This window comes from Sesamum indicum, linkage group LG6 (genome assembly GCF_026168435.1).
Source record: "Sesamum indicum cultivar Baizhima isolate 11 linkage group LG6, ASM2616843v1, whole genome shotgun sequence".
In the NCBI taxonomy this organism is placed as follows: Eukaryota; Viridiplantae; Streptophyta; class Magnoliopsida; order Lamiales; family Pedaliaceae; genus Sesamum; species Sesamum indicum.
The window spans coordinates 15,359,477-15,375,225 of record NC_142662.1 but is presented as its reverse complement, the minus strand read 5'-3'; the positions used below and the strand labels follow the sequence as shown (position 1 = coordinate 15,375,225).

The following is a 15,749-nucleotide window of genomic DNA, read 5'->3' as shown; positions in this document are numbered from 1 at the left end:
TTGCCAGAAAGATCGCCACCAGCGTAGTTGGTTTCATCAAATTATCGAAAAGAAAAGAAGAAACATAGTTGTTTTCATCCTAAAAACGTAGCAGATGATATGCAATGCAGTGTTAACTCATCCAGCACTCATTCTAGTATCAAGAAATTCTAAAATCATATGCAGTCACTACATCAAAAATATTGTCAAAGATGCATGATGAAGTGGAAAACACTGCTTTTTTGGGCTATTGATCCCATCACATGCAAATGTTGAAAGTATACGCCTAGTGACTAATTGGAACCCCAAATTTGTAGACAGGTGAGGGCGTCAAGAAAAATGATTGTCAAAATCCTGGCTAATTTCAAGACATGAAATCTATGGCTACTTCCTCTGCATCTTAAACCTTGAAACAGGTTTTGAGCTACGAGCACCAGTCTGCTGCTCCAGCATATTCATTCCAATATTATGAGCATGCTCCACGATCGAACCAGTAAAAGCCTGTTCCCATAAGGGGAAAAAAAAATGATAATAATAATATGATAGAGCGCAAACATCCATCTTAAACTAAGTTGCTTTATCAGTGAATCAACTAAAAGACTAAAGAAGATGTAAATATTGCTTGATATCAGTAATTGATTTAATGACGATATGCCTTTGGCATCAAGGCCTGGTATGGAAGAGAATAGGCACATGAATTAGATGTGTAACATCCTATCTCTTGTACTACAGGGAGTCCACCTAATTTGACAAAACCTTGACGGAGAGCATTGTAATTATCCCAATTTATTATAACTGAAGAAATAATATTTGGTGTCATCAAAAGTTTGCTTTGTCTATCGATCTGAACTAGTCTCTCTACTACCTATATATTCAGTAACTTAGCTACGAATGTCGGATTTTGATGTAAATCTAGTTGTCACACCATTGTTGGCATATGTAGAGGTGGTATAACCTATTCTATAACCACAGGTTCTTTACAAAACATTGTCAGGTCAGGGGTAAAGGTCTCCCACAGCAAGACCTTTGGCCATCCCAAGACCTCTTTTCCATCTTCAACTTATAGAAGGCATATTGAAAGTTGAATTCACGGCTTCAATGGGAACTTAAAATTCTTAGAAAGAACAATTGCACTGGTCCATGCCATTCAACACTAAGATCAGGAATGTGCCATTTAAATAGAAATTGGCTTGCCAAGTATGTAAAATAAACAGCACAAAACCACAAGTTTAAGAGGCAGAATATACCATGTTACTGGTTGAAGGAGGAGCTTGAACTTTCTTCTTTTCTTCAGGTAGCTCCAGAGCCTTGCTCATTGTACTCCTGTTTAGTGGTGGATAATCGCAATGCAAAGATCCATCTAGATGGGGTGATACTTTGGGGTCAGAAGAGTCATGAAAAAAATCAAGAAATCCACATGGGCAGTCAATATGCGAAATTACTTGCATAAAGCTAAACCAGGACGATATCTATGCAGTGCACCTTCCCTTTTTTAATAAAGAGGAAAGAAATTCTTCCATATATACTAATAAGAGAAACTAAAAATGACAAACAAAATCCAACCTTGGTTCCTCTCTTGTTTTTCAAACTTGACGAAGTGATAATCATATTTCAAATTCAGTAGAACCTCTATAAATTAATATTCGATAAAAATTAATAGCTTCTATAAAATAGTAATTTTTCTTGGCTCCGACATGGGCACAAGGTCTAAATTAATAATTTTGAATAAACTAATAAGATAATAATTTTCCGGAAGACCTTTATATAAATTTATGGTCCCTTCAATATTACAAATCAATACTCCTATAAAATTACAAATATAACAAGTACAATTTAGTAAAATATGATTCTATTGTTTTTCTTTCAGAGAGATGTATTAATATACGAACATCATTCAATTATTCAATACAATGTATATGTTTTATTCATGAAGAATAATGTAGGTTCATTGAATCGGAAAAAATCTCTTTAAATTAATACATTATTAATTTATCAATTAATTAATACCGCTTTAAACTAATAAAATTACGTGGGTCCCAACGTTATTAATTATAGAGTTTTTACTATACACAGTTTACGAAGAGAAAATGGAGAGATAATGATATCGATGACAACGTCGAGACAGAATCGAACAGTATCTTGAAGGTAGTGCCTTTAAACTAATGTGCATCAAACAATGGACTGATTCTATTAGCTTCCATTAGGTTACATCAAGATTTTTGTATTAAATTGCCGAAACTGCCCTTTTAAACCCTAGCATAATAGCATAAAAGATTGTGTGGCACCACCAATATGAGAAAAGCTTAAATTAAAACATATCTACAGTAGAAAATGCCTCTCCCAAGAGTAAAATCAACCATACTTCACATTCCCAAATTCATTTTCCAAAACTCCTTGAAACAGAACCAAATGGAGCTTCATATTACCTCCAGCTCTGTTTAGCTCATGTTAAAATCAATTGTGAATTAGAAAGCATAATTTGTCATCTTACTAATTTAGCAGTTGTGAATCACTGAAGTAATATATTCAACATATGTCGATTTGATTTTACATGCAGCTCTTGGAACCACACTGTCTATACCATTATGATTTTTTAAAGAAAATGATTTTCATATAAAATATCAAATAATGATGCTATAACAATAAAATCAAGTTGACGAAAAAACCTGCATCTCAAAATCAAAAAGGCACTAGAACAAAAATGCAGACCACATGGAACGCAATTTTATAAGGCACATTAAAACATGGTATTACCACAGCACCAAGGATATAAAATGTAGCAGAATTAAAGCAAATGACAGTACCACCTTTAGATACTGCTGGTGCCTCTGGAGCTTTAGCCTGGATCATAGAGGACACAAAAATATTAACTATAATTGTACAATCCAACACCAGTGATTCAGCAAAGCAAGTTCATAGACAACTCATGCGTGAACTACAGAAATTGCAAGGAAAGTGCTTAGTAAAACCATACCACATCAACCACTTGTACAGGTGAACTTCTAACTTCTTGGTGAGTAGACATTTCACTGATATTACTATCTGGCTCATTTTGTATCCGCTCATCCTCGTCGGATTCATTGCCTTTTTCAGCTTCTTCTTCTTCTTTTTCAAGCTCATCAATTCGTGAAAATATACGATTGTATTCTTCATCTTCAACAGAAAATTTTCTAGCATCCTTCTCAAGGGAAAAAGTGGGATCAGGTTTCCCGTATCCTGCAGTTTTTTAAGAAATAATCAGTCAGGAATTATCATCTCAAACACAATATCAAATGCAGCCAAACCCAAACCTAAATTACCAGCCTAGAGCAAACACAGTAATGATGATTCTATACCACAAACATGAGCAGCATAATATGAACTCATATGTCCCCTTCCATCTAGTTTCCCTTTTCAGCAAGCATTACATGTGAATTAAATGGACAAATAGACTTCCATGTAGAACTCAATGTCTCCATTGTGTTTTGCAACCATCAAATCCGCTTTTTCCAAAAACGATTCCTTTTCAGTTTTTCTTCCTACTAATTTCAAAGTAAGAAGCAGAAGGATAGAATCATTTTATGTCAGAAATCAGACATATTTAAAAAAGTACAAGCGAAACATGTTTCCATTACCACCCATTATATTTTATGTTTGGGACAAATTACACACTATATCAGTAAAACTGTCAAAGCATTGAGTCCTCAGTCATTGAAAGCTAATAACATGTTCAATGAACAAGCTCCACAACACAACTTTTTGGAAACGTTATGCATTCACACACTTACTTAAGTATGGAGTTATTAGAGTAAAATGATGAACAAGTGCATCAATTTATTAACATCTGCTTCACCTTTTGCAATGATGATTAAAATACAAACTAACTACTCGTTAAGTTACTATTTAACAACTCTATCGGATCAAAAAGATTTAAGGTTTTACTCTTAAAACAGATAGCTGTCTTTGTCTTTTCTGCTTGTTCACAGATGATAAAATTAACTAAATATCAAACTCATTCTTGATAGGATCAGGAAGAACACACCAGTTGTACTTCCTATTTCTTTCCAAAAAATGTATTTTATTAATTATTTTTTAATCACCAAACTTGACAGATTCACTATGAAGCAACGCCAGAAACTAAATAGAAACTAGCCTGCTGTTTCTGCCCTGGAGGAAGCTTCCTCAACATAATCTTCCCTGATCTCTACAAGACCATCCTGTCAAACATCAATCAAAAGTATAAGTATCTAAGATACATGAAGGATAATAACAATAATAGAATTCGCAAAAACAGCAGATTTTACGTGACTATTGATAGCAGGAACACCAATCCATATATGAACAAATGACTCTGCCTGGAAGTTTAGCAATGTGCATAATTGCTTTAGTACCTGAGTCCCTGACTAACAAGTACACTCCATTTATTAAATATTTTTCCCCTTAGCATCTACAAGTTAAACCATAATATAATAAAAATTGTATAATTCAGAGACATATCTGGACACCAATAGAGGAAATATTCAAAGGAAAATAAAGTGTCAACGAAATTCTTAATCGAAGAAAACAAGTTAGGTTCATAAGGCTTTGTCTGATTGTACTAACACATTGATGCAGCAGGACCAGCTCCAAAAAATCCCTAGCTAAAGACAATTTGCCCCAGGGGCCATGTTTTATCTAATGAAAAATATATCAACTCACTAGATGTTTATTTCACAACTATGCACATCAAATGACTTGATGCATCAACGATCCATAACATGACAAAAATATGAACATCAATGGCATGTCAACGTTGGCTGGTGGAGATTTCATGCATTTCAGCTCTCAGCTCTATCTTCATCTAGCGAATGTTCATGTTTTCTACAAAGCCCATACCTAGATCATTGTGTCACCAAAGAATGAACCTCAAAGCATCACATAGCCCTTGCTATACACAAAGTGTAACAGCAAGTGGAAGTCTTCAAGCTACTAAGAAAACAAGGAAAAATACAGAGAATCTAGAACAAACTGTTAGATATTTGAATTGTGATGAACAAAAAGAATACAATTGGTAAAACCCAAGAAATGAAAGCATCATTTGGTTTGTTGCCTCCAGTTAAAGCTTACTATCAGATAGATGTGCCTTAACTTGAAAATGATCAGTACCCATTCATCTTGGTTTTTCACTTCTATTATTTTCAAGCTGAAAAACACGTAATCATACTAAGAAATCCTAATTATAACGGTGCAAGTTCACACAAAAGGGAAATGATCTCTTACAAATCAAGAAGCTTACCGCTGACTCTTGAGCTGTAGCATCAAAGAATGATGCCTCAGCCTCCAAGTCCTGCATAATAGCCTTCAGAGATTCAACTTGGGTCTCCAGAGCCTTGCCTCTTCTTTTCAAAATATCAACTGTTTGCTTGGCAGTTCTTTCAGCATAGTACCCTTCCCCTAAAAGGACCTGCAGTTACGCTTGGATATCTGAAAACCAAACTACGAAAATACTTGATCAAAAACCATCAACTCAAATATGCATGAGGAGTATCTCAATTATTTTTATTATGAAGACTTCCTGGTGCTCCAATCAAAGTGTTTGATTAACTGGCATTCATTGGCCAAGGACAAAAGACTATAACATGTTTACAAAGCACCCACAATGGTTTAAATAAAATGACCTCATCAAAGTTCATCTCCACAACATTGAACAATGGCCCAAGTCTTAATAACAAAAACAGATAATCATATTAGACTACTGTATGGCAACACCAGACATACACACAGAGTTCAAAGACAACATAAACTATATAGTTAAGGACGAAAACCTACATTAATTTACAAAAGATTAATAATTTAAAAAATTATCAGAAATCAATCTTGCAGAACAGAGAAAGAATGCACAAATTTGGGTTACTCTTTCTCAAATCATATCATCAGGTAACCGGAGAGACACTTGACCTTCAGTTTTTTAAAACGGCATTTGTCATTTAGTGACAACAAACATAGAGCAATTATATGCTCTCTTGATCCACAATTAAGTGAGGTATTTCAAGTTTCAACATTTGAAAAGATTTCAGGTAAAACCATTCCTCGAAATCTCAATTCGATCACATACATAGGTAACACCCTACAGTGGAGTTATTTACAGACATCTTGAAATGGAATAGATCCACTCAATCATATTAATAAGTTCTTCATCTCCCTAATTAAACAAAGAAAAGCTATATTTCTATTATAAGCAAAAGTTAACAGCACCATGAGAGTAACTGTTAATCCTAATAGCTTACCTACTTAAATTTGGGACAAAGGAAAACAGCAGCATTATCCACATGTAAAAACCACCACTGAATACTCTATTAAAGTTGCATAAAAGACCATCAAACGTAACAGAAATGCACCATAGAGAAAATAAAGTCAAGGAAAAATAAAATTAACAATAACAAGAATGATAAAAAATTAAGAAATTAGCGGATATAGCCAAAGGGGGTACCATAAACTCATTGGTGTGAATCAACCGACCTGGAAAAAACGCCGCCTTTCCAAAAGGAACCTATCAACCCATAGCAAAAAAAATCACCATTACTTACATACATACGCGGATAAGTTAATACAAAGACAAGAACAAAATGCAATATTGACCATGATATTGTGGTGTGTTTCATCAGGGAGTTTCTGGACGAGGTTTATAACGCTAATATTGTCATCAATAAAACCCTTGAGCTGATCGAGTTGCTGTTGGCGCTCAGCTATTGTGTCCTGCACACGCCTTGAAGCTTTCTGGGCTTCCTCAGCCGGGAACACGGAGGATATTGGCGTCACTGTGCCCATCGTCTCCATGGATTCTTTCAGCCTCAATGCACCATATGCAGCCTTCGAACTCTGGGGTTTAGGTGGAGGATTTCTTTCTAGTGCTTTGTCAACGGGTCCTGCAAAGGGTTACTACAGCTTGAAAAATCCTTCTTTAGCTTTTATTGGGAAAAAAATATATTAAAGAGTATTTGGTATCTATACCTAATTATAATTGGAGAGCACCTTTTTCGTGTCTAAATTTTTATGATCTGTCATTTTTTTTATTTTTTAAATTATTTTAGCAGTTTGTTTTCCCTATTCTCAACTTTCAATTCTCCCTCTCTGAACTTTCATGTTTCTTTTTCTTCCCCCACTTTTCTCTTAATAACTACTCACTTCTATCCTTTTCATGTTATTTGTTAATTTTATTATAATATATATTTTTAAAAAAGTAAATTACATTAATTATAGTTTAAATAAATATGCTACACAGAATAGTTGTAATTTATGATAGAAGAGCATTTTATATTGCTTTTAACTATTAGGAATTTTTTTAATTAGGGATAATACACTTTCCTTCCATGAGGTTCGGTATAATTGCACATAGATCCCCTTTGATCTGAAAAATTACATTTAATACCCTTGAAGTTTGCTTTCGTATAATAAATAAGTCATTCTGTTGATCAAAATTCACTGAATTTGCTGATATTAACAAAAAAATAAATAAAATTCATATTTATCATTGATTGACTTATTACTGATTTTTTGCAGGTTAAATAAATCTTTTTATGGTCAAATTACCCTTATACATCTTCTCACATTGATAGACGTGACGAGATATATCTTAACAGTTATAAGATTATTTTGACTAGAAAAAATTTATTTGACCTGCGATAAATCAGTAATAAGTCAATCGAGATTAAATATCAAATTTCATTTAGTCGATTGTTAATATAAATAAATTTAGTGGATTTTCAACCAGTCGAGTATAGCTAACTTTGACATTATCATAGCTCATGCATAGTTTAGACTTGCTAATGGGATCCATTAGTAAATCTGAAAGTTTATGCTTCAAGATGAATGATTAAGAAAAAATAGTTTATAATTGATAGATACTATTAAACACACTGGCTACTATTTATCATATATTAATAAATAACTAGAACAAATAATAAAATCCCCAAACAAAAGCACGCAAACCCCAATCCCCAAATCAGGCCAAATTCCATCCAAAAGCGAAAACCTCAAAATTCAAAATTTAAGAGGATTAAGAAACTCGAACTCACCGCGGATCAGAGAACAGAACGAATCAAACTCGCGCAAAAAGTAAAAAAATAATAATAAAAGTCCACACAGATTTGTGTGCTGTATCCGAGGAGAGTGAAATGGGGAACCCTAGATTACAGGAAAGAAAGGATTGAACTTGTCACTTGCTGTTCTCGATCGAAAATTAGAGCGAGAAAATAGAGAGAGAGAGAGAGAGAAATGTATAAAATTCGAGAGAGCTCTGTCTGTCGTCGTGTCCCTATACCCTTTTTTTCTGGTTTCATCACTTTATATACATTCATACACACAATTTTACATCTCAAGTGAATTGAAACTTGACTTCTAAATTCTCATACTCCAGGATTACATTAAATGGCATAAACGTAATTATAACCGAAAACCAGGAGCAAATTGAAAAGACCGACTTACATGTATTACTCGAGAGTTGAGACTAAAATGGGTTAATTATTTATTTATTACCCAAAAAAAATTATATTAATATAATTTATTATAATATACTAATATTAATATGTTGAGTCGCCATTTGACTCGACTAAAAAATAATATTTTTTTTTAGAAAATGGCCAAGTCATCGCGGTTTGGTGTCGTGATTTGTAAGTCGCGATTTGAAATCACGATTTGGTGTCGTGATTTTCAAATCGTGATTTTAAATCACGACTTGGCCTTTTTTTTATTTTCTTTAGTTTCATTTAGTTAATTTTATTTATAAACTAATTATATAAAAATTAATTATTAATAACATATTAAAGTTCAAAAAATCATAATATTAAAATTGTATTAATTTAAAAAATTACAATTAAATGTACAAATGTAATAGTGTATATTTTTTATACAATTATAAAAAATACAATGAAGTATACAATTTCAAAAGTAAAAAATGTCCACCCGTTCCACAATTGCGTCATGGCGTTGACGCCGATGTCTTCTTATTTCTTCGCTCACATTTTGCGCCTCATTTTCATCACCACCTAACCGACTAGATGTTGTTGCAAAACTAAACTCCACATTGTCATGATATGCACTACACGATGGAAATAAAATTGGTGAAATATTGTATCCTTGTGCATATGGTTGATTAATACCAAGACCAAGTTCAAGATATACTTGTGAAGAATAATCTTGTGTTTGGTTTGGCATATATGGAATCGATTGAAACCAATCATCTTGAGGCGGTTAAGGCATGTAATAATCTTGAGGTGGTTGAGGCACGTAATAATCTTAAGGTGTATAAATTATAGAAGGATCAACTATATCCACCCCAATATCATGACGTTCAACTGAACCAATAGACATTAGGCTAAAACTTCTTCTTTGCCTGTGGGATGTTCTGGGAGCATCATCAGATGAAGAAACAATTTGTTGTAGCTGTTGGGTTATGGCTTCCTTGATAATATGTAACCCGTGTTCAAATCTATCCACCAATTGATTATATCCTTCAATATTTAGTGGTCTAGATCGACACAAAATTTCAAGGGCATTCACCTCATCTGCCTGAAGATTGTAGAAAAATAATGAGCCTTGTGTTGTAAAAAAAATATCTAAAATAAAATATTTGATATTATATAAGAACATACCATAACTTGCAACATAGGTGTTTCTCCAGGTTGGTACCCGCTTTCCACACGTCTATCAGTAGATGACGACACGAAATTTCTTGTTATGTTGTATTACCATTCCCAATAACCTTGTTCTGTTTCTCTTCTATTGGAAATGGGTGGCCTCTGTACAACTGTGTCATATCGTCTTTGCTATCTAGTGATATATTGTATGTATTGCAGGTGCCAATCTGTGCCCATGTGATTTTTATTGGAGATCTGATGGAGGCTCATATCTCAGGTATCCGTCGCTTTTGAAATATTTTGCCTTATCCTGAATTGGCGAAGAACCCGTTCAATACGATGCATTTCAACTATTGCGTTATCAATGAATATGATGACCTCCACAACTAGGGATTCAAATCAGCGGCGTAAGCATAATGACATTCGAGTTCATGTCATATGGCTGCCAAATGAACTGTAATAAATAAAAAAATATAAATTAATATGTATTTAATTCACAGTATAAATATACGTATAATATTAAAAATAAGTTACATGACCCACCTGCATCTCATCTAGTATTTCTCTTATTACCAGGATAGTTCCCCGTACTGTTCGGGTGAATGTGTGCTGATAATTTCAAATAGTACCATATGGTGCTACTAGGAGCCAGCGATTGTAGTTCATTTGGACTTGGCCCATAAATAGTCTTTCCGCACCAAGTTCAGGGCAAAGTGGAGTAATCCGTAACCATGCTCAAATTTGTACGAATAATACAAATATGTCATCCACGACTTGCTTCAAATAGCTAAAGCAGCAGCAATTCATTCACGTCCTTGCCATTTCAAATACAGTACGAAATTTTTTTTTGTTACTTGCTAATTCTGTCTACTTCATCTTCTCGCATTGAAATTTTTGTGTATTTTGGTGGTGAATTATCGAGCGATGGATGGTCTGTTATATCAGACGCCCATTGAGGCAATGAGGATCCCTCGTTCATACACCTACAATCAATTTCTATCAAAGATCTATAAAAAAAATGGTGTTGATAGCTCCCAATATTCGTTGAAAGTATCTGCAAAATATTCGTGCCAATACCTCGGTCGAATAAAGGAAACATTTATATAAATTAAAGATGACGATATGTTGTCATTTTCCACCGATCTTGCAGGTGGATTCCCACTCATGGAAGTTTACGTTGAATCTGTACAAATCGACCACGAAGATAATCCACAAATGGACCGAGATTGGGGAGCTTTCGACCAAAATATGACTCAACAGTGGGGAGAGGATAACTCACAGATGAGTCAACAATGGGGGGAATACATGACGTTGTTATCAAGCCAAGGATTCCCTTCATGTTCCAGCTTCAAAAATTTGACAGGTACGTATAGCACTAATTTTGGTGTAGGTACTTTTAACACCAATTTTGGCATAGGCACATCGAATTATGATACTGAGTGTTATACTCCCAATATGGTTTCTGTTACGCAAGGGCTCGAAAATATTGAACTTAATTATACAGAGCCCACCCACTCACATACTCCCTCCACCTCCAATTTTATACCAAATGATGTTGAGGCAGAAGACCCTATCGGAAATTTTGCACAAAACGAGCTGAGCCAGAAGACCCTTTTGCGGACATTTTTGCAAATGATTCAGAGGCTGCTTCTGAACCGGATGAAGTGGATTATCCAATTCCATGAAGGATGGACCACACAATGTTGACATAAATGCCGTGGCTGAAAATTTTGCACAAGGTACATCATCGTCCTCTAAACTAGTTATGCCACATCGAACTACTCAGCAAATATTTTACCGCTCTATACCATTTTTCGAACAAACATTCCCGTAGGTACCCGTGGATTCCATTGATGTATCAAACATGAAGTATGCAAGATTTTATGAAAAGAACGAAGGCAGACTTGATGTGTGAATGCTTTTCAAAAATAAAGAAGCTTTAATCGAGGCGGTTAAAAATCACTCGATACCATATGCACATCGCAAGTATTGGGTAGCTGTGAGTTCGAAGGTCAAGTAGAAAGTGTACTGTAAGCATAGCAGCCCAGGTGTATATATATATGTATAAGTATAAGCATATAAAATTAATCGACTGATTCATATTTATTTTTTTCAGATATATGGTGTAGATTGGAGCTGCGAGGGATTTCGAAACCAAAAATTGAAAGGTGGATAATAACAAAATATGGGGGGAACCATACATGTATATTGAATCAAATATCACTCGAACATGGTAATTTAGATAGGATTTATGTTGCTTCTTTACTTTTAGGACAAGTGAAATGCAACTCCGCGTACGGAATAAAGTATGTCATCCAAACTGTGAAACACCATATAGGATACGATATACTATACCAAAAAGCATGGTACAGTTTAAAATGGCACGTGAAATTGTTTACGGCACATGAGAGAGCTTGGTTCAAAAGCTACCCAGATACATGGGAGCTCTCCAAAAATATAATCCAAGAACGATTGTTGAATAGCAACACAAAGCCCGCCACCCATCAACTGGTGCATATGTGATAGGATACGTCTTCTTGGCGTTCAAGCCGTGTATTGTAGGGTTCCAACACTGTCGCAAACTCATCAGTGTAGATGGGACCCATTTATACACAAAGTACAAGCACAAAATTTTGATTGCTGCTGCCATGGATGAAAATCAACAGGTACTCCCTCTTGCTTTTGCAATTATCGATGAAGAATCATATTCATCTTGGAAGTGGTTTCTTATACAGTTGAGCAGACATATTATACGGGGGCGACTCGGTATCTGCCTTATTTCTGATTGTCATCCTGGTATCATTAAAGTTGTATGTGAAACTTCAGATTTCGTACCACCTAACAGCATGCACCGGTATTGCTTGAGGCATGTGTGTTTCAATTTCAACAGTCAACACAAAAATGTTGTGTTGAAGGATCTTTGTTGGGGAGCTGGCTAAATATCAGATCAGAAAATTCAATCGAATTATGAAAGAGATAAAGAGCCAAAAACTATCCGTGTTTCAGTATTTAGACAAGATCACCAAGGAAAAATGGACATCATCTCATGATGGTGGATGGCGATGCGGAATTCTGACGATAAATATGTCGGAATGCATAGCAACCTACCGTTAATAGCAATTGCTGAGATAACGTTTCAGCGAACTGTCCAGTATTTCCTTGAGAGGTTAGCAAAAAGTACTGTAATGTTGGCCAACAACCAACTGTGGACGGACTTTGCACATAAAATGTTCACACATCGGCCTAAAATTTTGTTGAGCATACCGTTACCAAATACCATCAGTTCCAACAGTCCTCTTTGGTTGTTACAAGACGTCACAGTGGACATGGACTCAATACCCATGTTGACAAAATTGCGAATCGAGAATGTTCTTGCGGCAAATTGACTCAATTTGATATTCTTTGCAGTCACGCTCAAAAGGTATGCGTTGCATATATGATTAATATTGCATCAATGGTGAAGGATTATTACGATATAATGGCTTATAAGAATACATATTCCAAGTCATTTGAACTTCTACATTCCAAAGATTATTGGGATGTACCGGGATTTGAGTTAGTCCACGATACTACTATTCGCATATTTTCGCGCCCTGGTCGAAATCAAATATCACGTATTCACAACAAGATGGATTGGGCGCAAACGCGTGCAAGGCAACAAGCCCAACAAAGAAATTCTTCTACACAATCAGATGTGCCGGTATCGGGTTGTCAATAATAATTGTATACTTCATTATATTTTTTACAATTGTACAAAAAAATATACATGATTACTTTACACTTAATTGTAATTATTTAAATTAATATAATTTTAATATTATTATTTTTTAAACTTTAATATATTGTTAAATATTAATTTTATATAATTAATTTATAATAAAAATAAATTACATGAAATTTAAAAAAAAATAAAAAATGACTGGAGTGACTTCAAGTCGTGATTTGTAATCACGACTTGGGTATTTTATTAAAAAATTATTTTTTTAGTCAAATCACGACTCGACATATTAATATTAATGTATTATAAAAAATTATATTAATATTTTTTTATTAAAAAAAATAAATAACCCAGACTAAAATATTCCTTATTTGAGGAAGTATTTATTTTTTAATTTTTTTAGATTACATTTTGATTCATGAATTTTGATTGAACCAATTTTTAATAAATTTATATTAAGAAAAATTTTGAGATTTGTCAATATTTGGAAAATATATAGTTTAAAGTTAGAGTTAAAAAATGTGAAATTGTTTGAATTTATTGTTATACTAACAAATAAAAAATTTAAGGTTGAATGCAATTTACTTCTGTATTATGTAAATGAGCAAATACCCCCTGTAAAAAAAAAGAATTAATATATTACCCCTGTATTTTAAAAAATGAAGCAAATTGCCCCTTCTCAATGGTTTAGTTAGGGGGTAATTTGCTTCAATTTCTAAACTACAGGTAATTTGCTATTTTATTTTTTACAGAAAATTTTTCGGTTAATCAAAAATTTAGTTCGGGATTTTTGAAAATCGAAAATCGAACAGAAATGGATCGATTCGGTTTGGTTAAAAAAACTGACCAAGTTTGATTTTTTCTGTTTAAAAACCAACAAACCATTTTTTCTAAATATTTTATATAAATAATTGTGATATTTTTTTTCAATTTTATGACAGATAAGCCCAATGTGTTGTTAATCCTCAGCAAACAGGCAAACACCTTCAACTTAGACAAAAATCCACATATTTTTTCACTTAGGCATTTTATCAAACACCTTCAAAGGAAAAATTGTAAGTTAAATTTTTTGAAATTCTTTTTCTTTGTAAGAGAGCAAAACCTACCTGATGGAGAAGACTGGTAGGGAGAGGAGGTCGCCCGTCGGCTTTCTTCTGCTGCACCTGCGCCTGCGTCCTTCTCTTTTCTTTCTTTTGCTCGTTGTCGGCCGTTCTTTCTTTTCTTTTCTTTCTCAGTTTCTCCGTTTCTCTCTCCAGTCAATTCTATCTATCTATTTCTATATTCTATAATTATATATATAAATTATATAGTAATATATTAATATATAAATATAATATAATATAATATATATAATGTAGGGTGGAAATCCCTCAACAATATCTCTTTCTCACAAATACCTATCAACTATTACAGGTATAATAATGGAGTATGAAACTCCTTAGATTACAGACCAAGAGAATAAACAAAAATACAAAACACTTAATATAAAAAATTATAGATTTAAAAGAAAAGGACGGCTCAGATAGAACCAAATCTGGAATGGTATCGCACAAAGCACAGTCACAGAAGACTTGGTTTTCCACTTGTTCACACCCACAGCTACTCCACCGTCAACAACCTCACCAAATGATCACAGAGAGACACTCTTTGTTCACTTAGAACTAGAAAATTTGAGAGAGGGTGAGTTGTATATTGTTGTATTTCGGTTGAAAGGCAAATCCCCATTTATAGGGGTCAAAGGGATGACATAGATAGAAGGTTTGGTGGCTTTCCATAAGCTATCATATTGGCTTAGGAAAGCCACCTCCTTCTCTATTCTTCTCCGCTGAAGAATAGAGAAGGAGGATCTCAGCAAATCCATGGAGGGAATAGAAGAGAAGAAAAGGGGGAGGGGGGGAGAAAAACAGTGGCGCAATAAGAAAGGAGAGACAGACCAAATGCTGTTAGGGTTAGGTTAGAACTTAAATAGATAGAGTAGTGGGTCGGGTACCGGGTATGGGTCGGGTAAGATAGAGGTGGGTCTTGCCAAGTGGGTGAGACTCTTGGGCCTTGTTTTGTGGGCTTGTGGACATTGGGCCGTATATCCCAACATGCTCCACCTTGGACCAATGAACCATAAGGAACATTGTCCGAAGCTAACTATGGATTTGGAACTTTTCATCATAGCCCGGGGACCCTCCTGCGTGTACCTGCAAAAGAAACAGCTAGGAGAAACAGGATTAGTCAGGAACTAATCTCAGAATTTTTAAACACATATTGAACTTATCTACTGGCAGGCTTTTGGTCCCCATATCAACAGGTATGTAGGGTTTACTTCAATCACAATAAATGACAGGGAATAGCAGTTTACTCATAGAGATCACAAATATCCAAGAAACAGTTGATAAATAATGAAGTTATTACAGAATATATATATATATATATTAAGAGTTTTATAGAAGATCACACAGATCAGTACT

General features: G+C 34.3%; 1 protein-coding gene across 1 annotated transcript; it reads right to left on the bottom strand.

Annotated features, from left to right (window-relative positions):
• Nucleotides 1-8,271, bottom strand: LOC105164415 (Prefoldin chaperone subunit family protein). The gene is made up of 9 exons (XM_011083066.3): nt 8,013-8,271; nt 6,577-6,863; nt 6,428-6,487; nt 5,234-5,401; nt 4,112-4,175; nt 2,954-3,195; nt 2,787-2,820; nt 1,227-1,339; nt 1-480 (listed from the first exon to the last, which is right to left on the bottom strand). The coding sequence occupies exons 2-9, from the start codon at nt 6,772-6,774 to the stop codon at nt 364-366; spliced, it is 996 nt and encodes a 331-aa protein (XP_011081368.1). The 5' UTR covers nt 6,775-6,863; nt 8,013-8,271; the 3' UTR covers nt 1-363.
• Nucleotides 8,272-15,749: the final 7,478 nt, after the last annotated feature.

Excerpts from the sequence above, each read along its gene's own strand:
- LOC105164415 (XM_011083066.3), bottom strand. The coding sequence starts at position 6,774 with ATGGAGACGATGGGCACAGTGACGCCAATATCCTCCGTGTTCCCGGCT. Across the intron at positions 1,340-2,786 it reads GGCACCAGCAGTATCTAAAG|ATGGATCTTTGCATTGCGAT; the intron begins GTGGTACTGTCA and ends CACCCCATCTAG. Across the intron at positions 481-1,226 it reads CTCCTTCAACCAGTAACATG|GCTTTTACTGGTTCGATCGT; the intron begins GTATATTCTGCC and ends TTATGGGAACAG.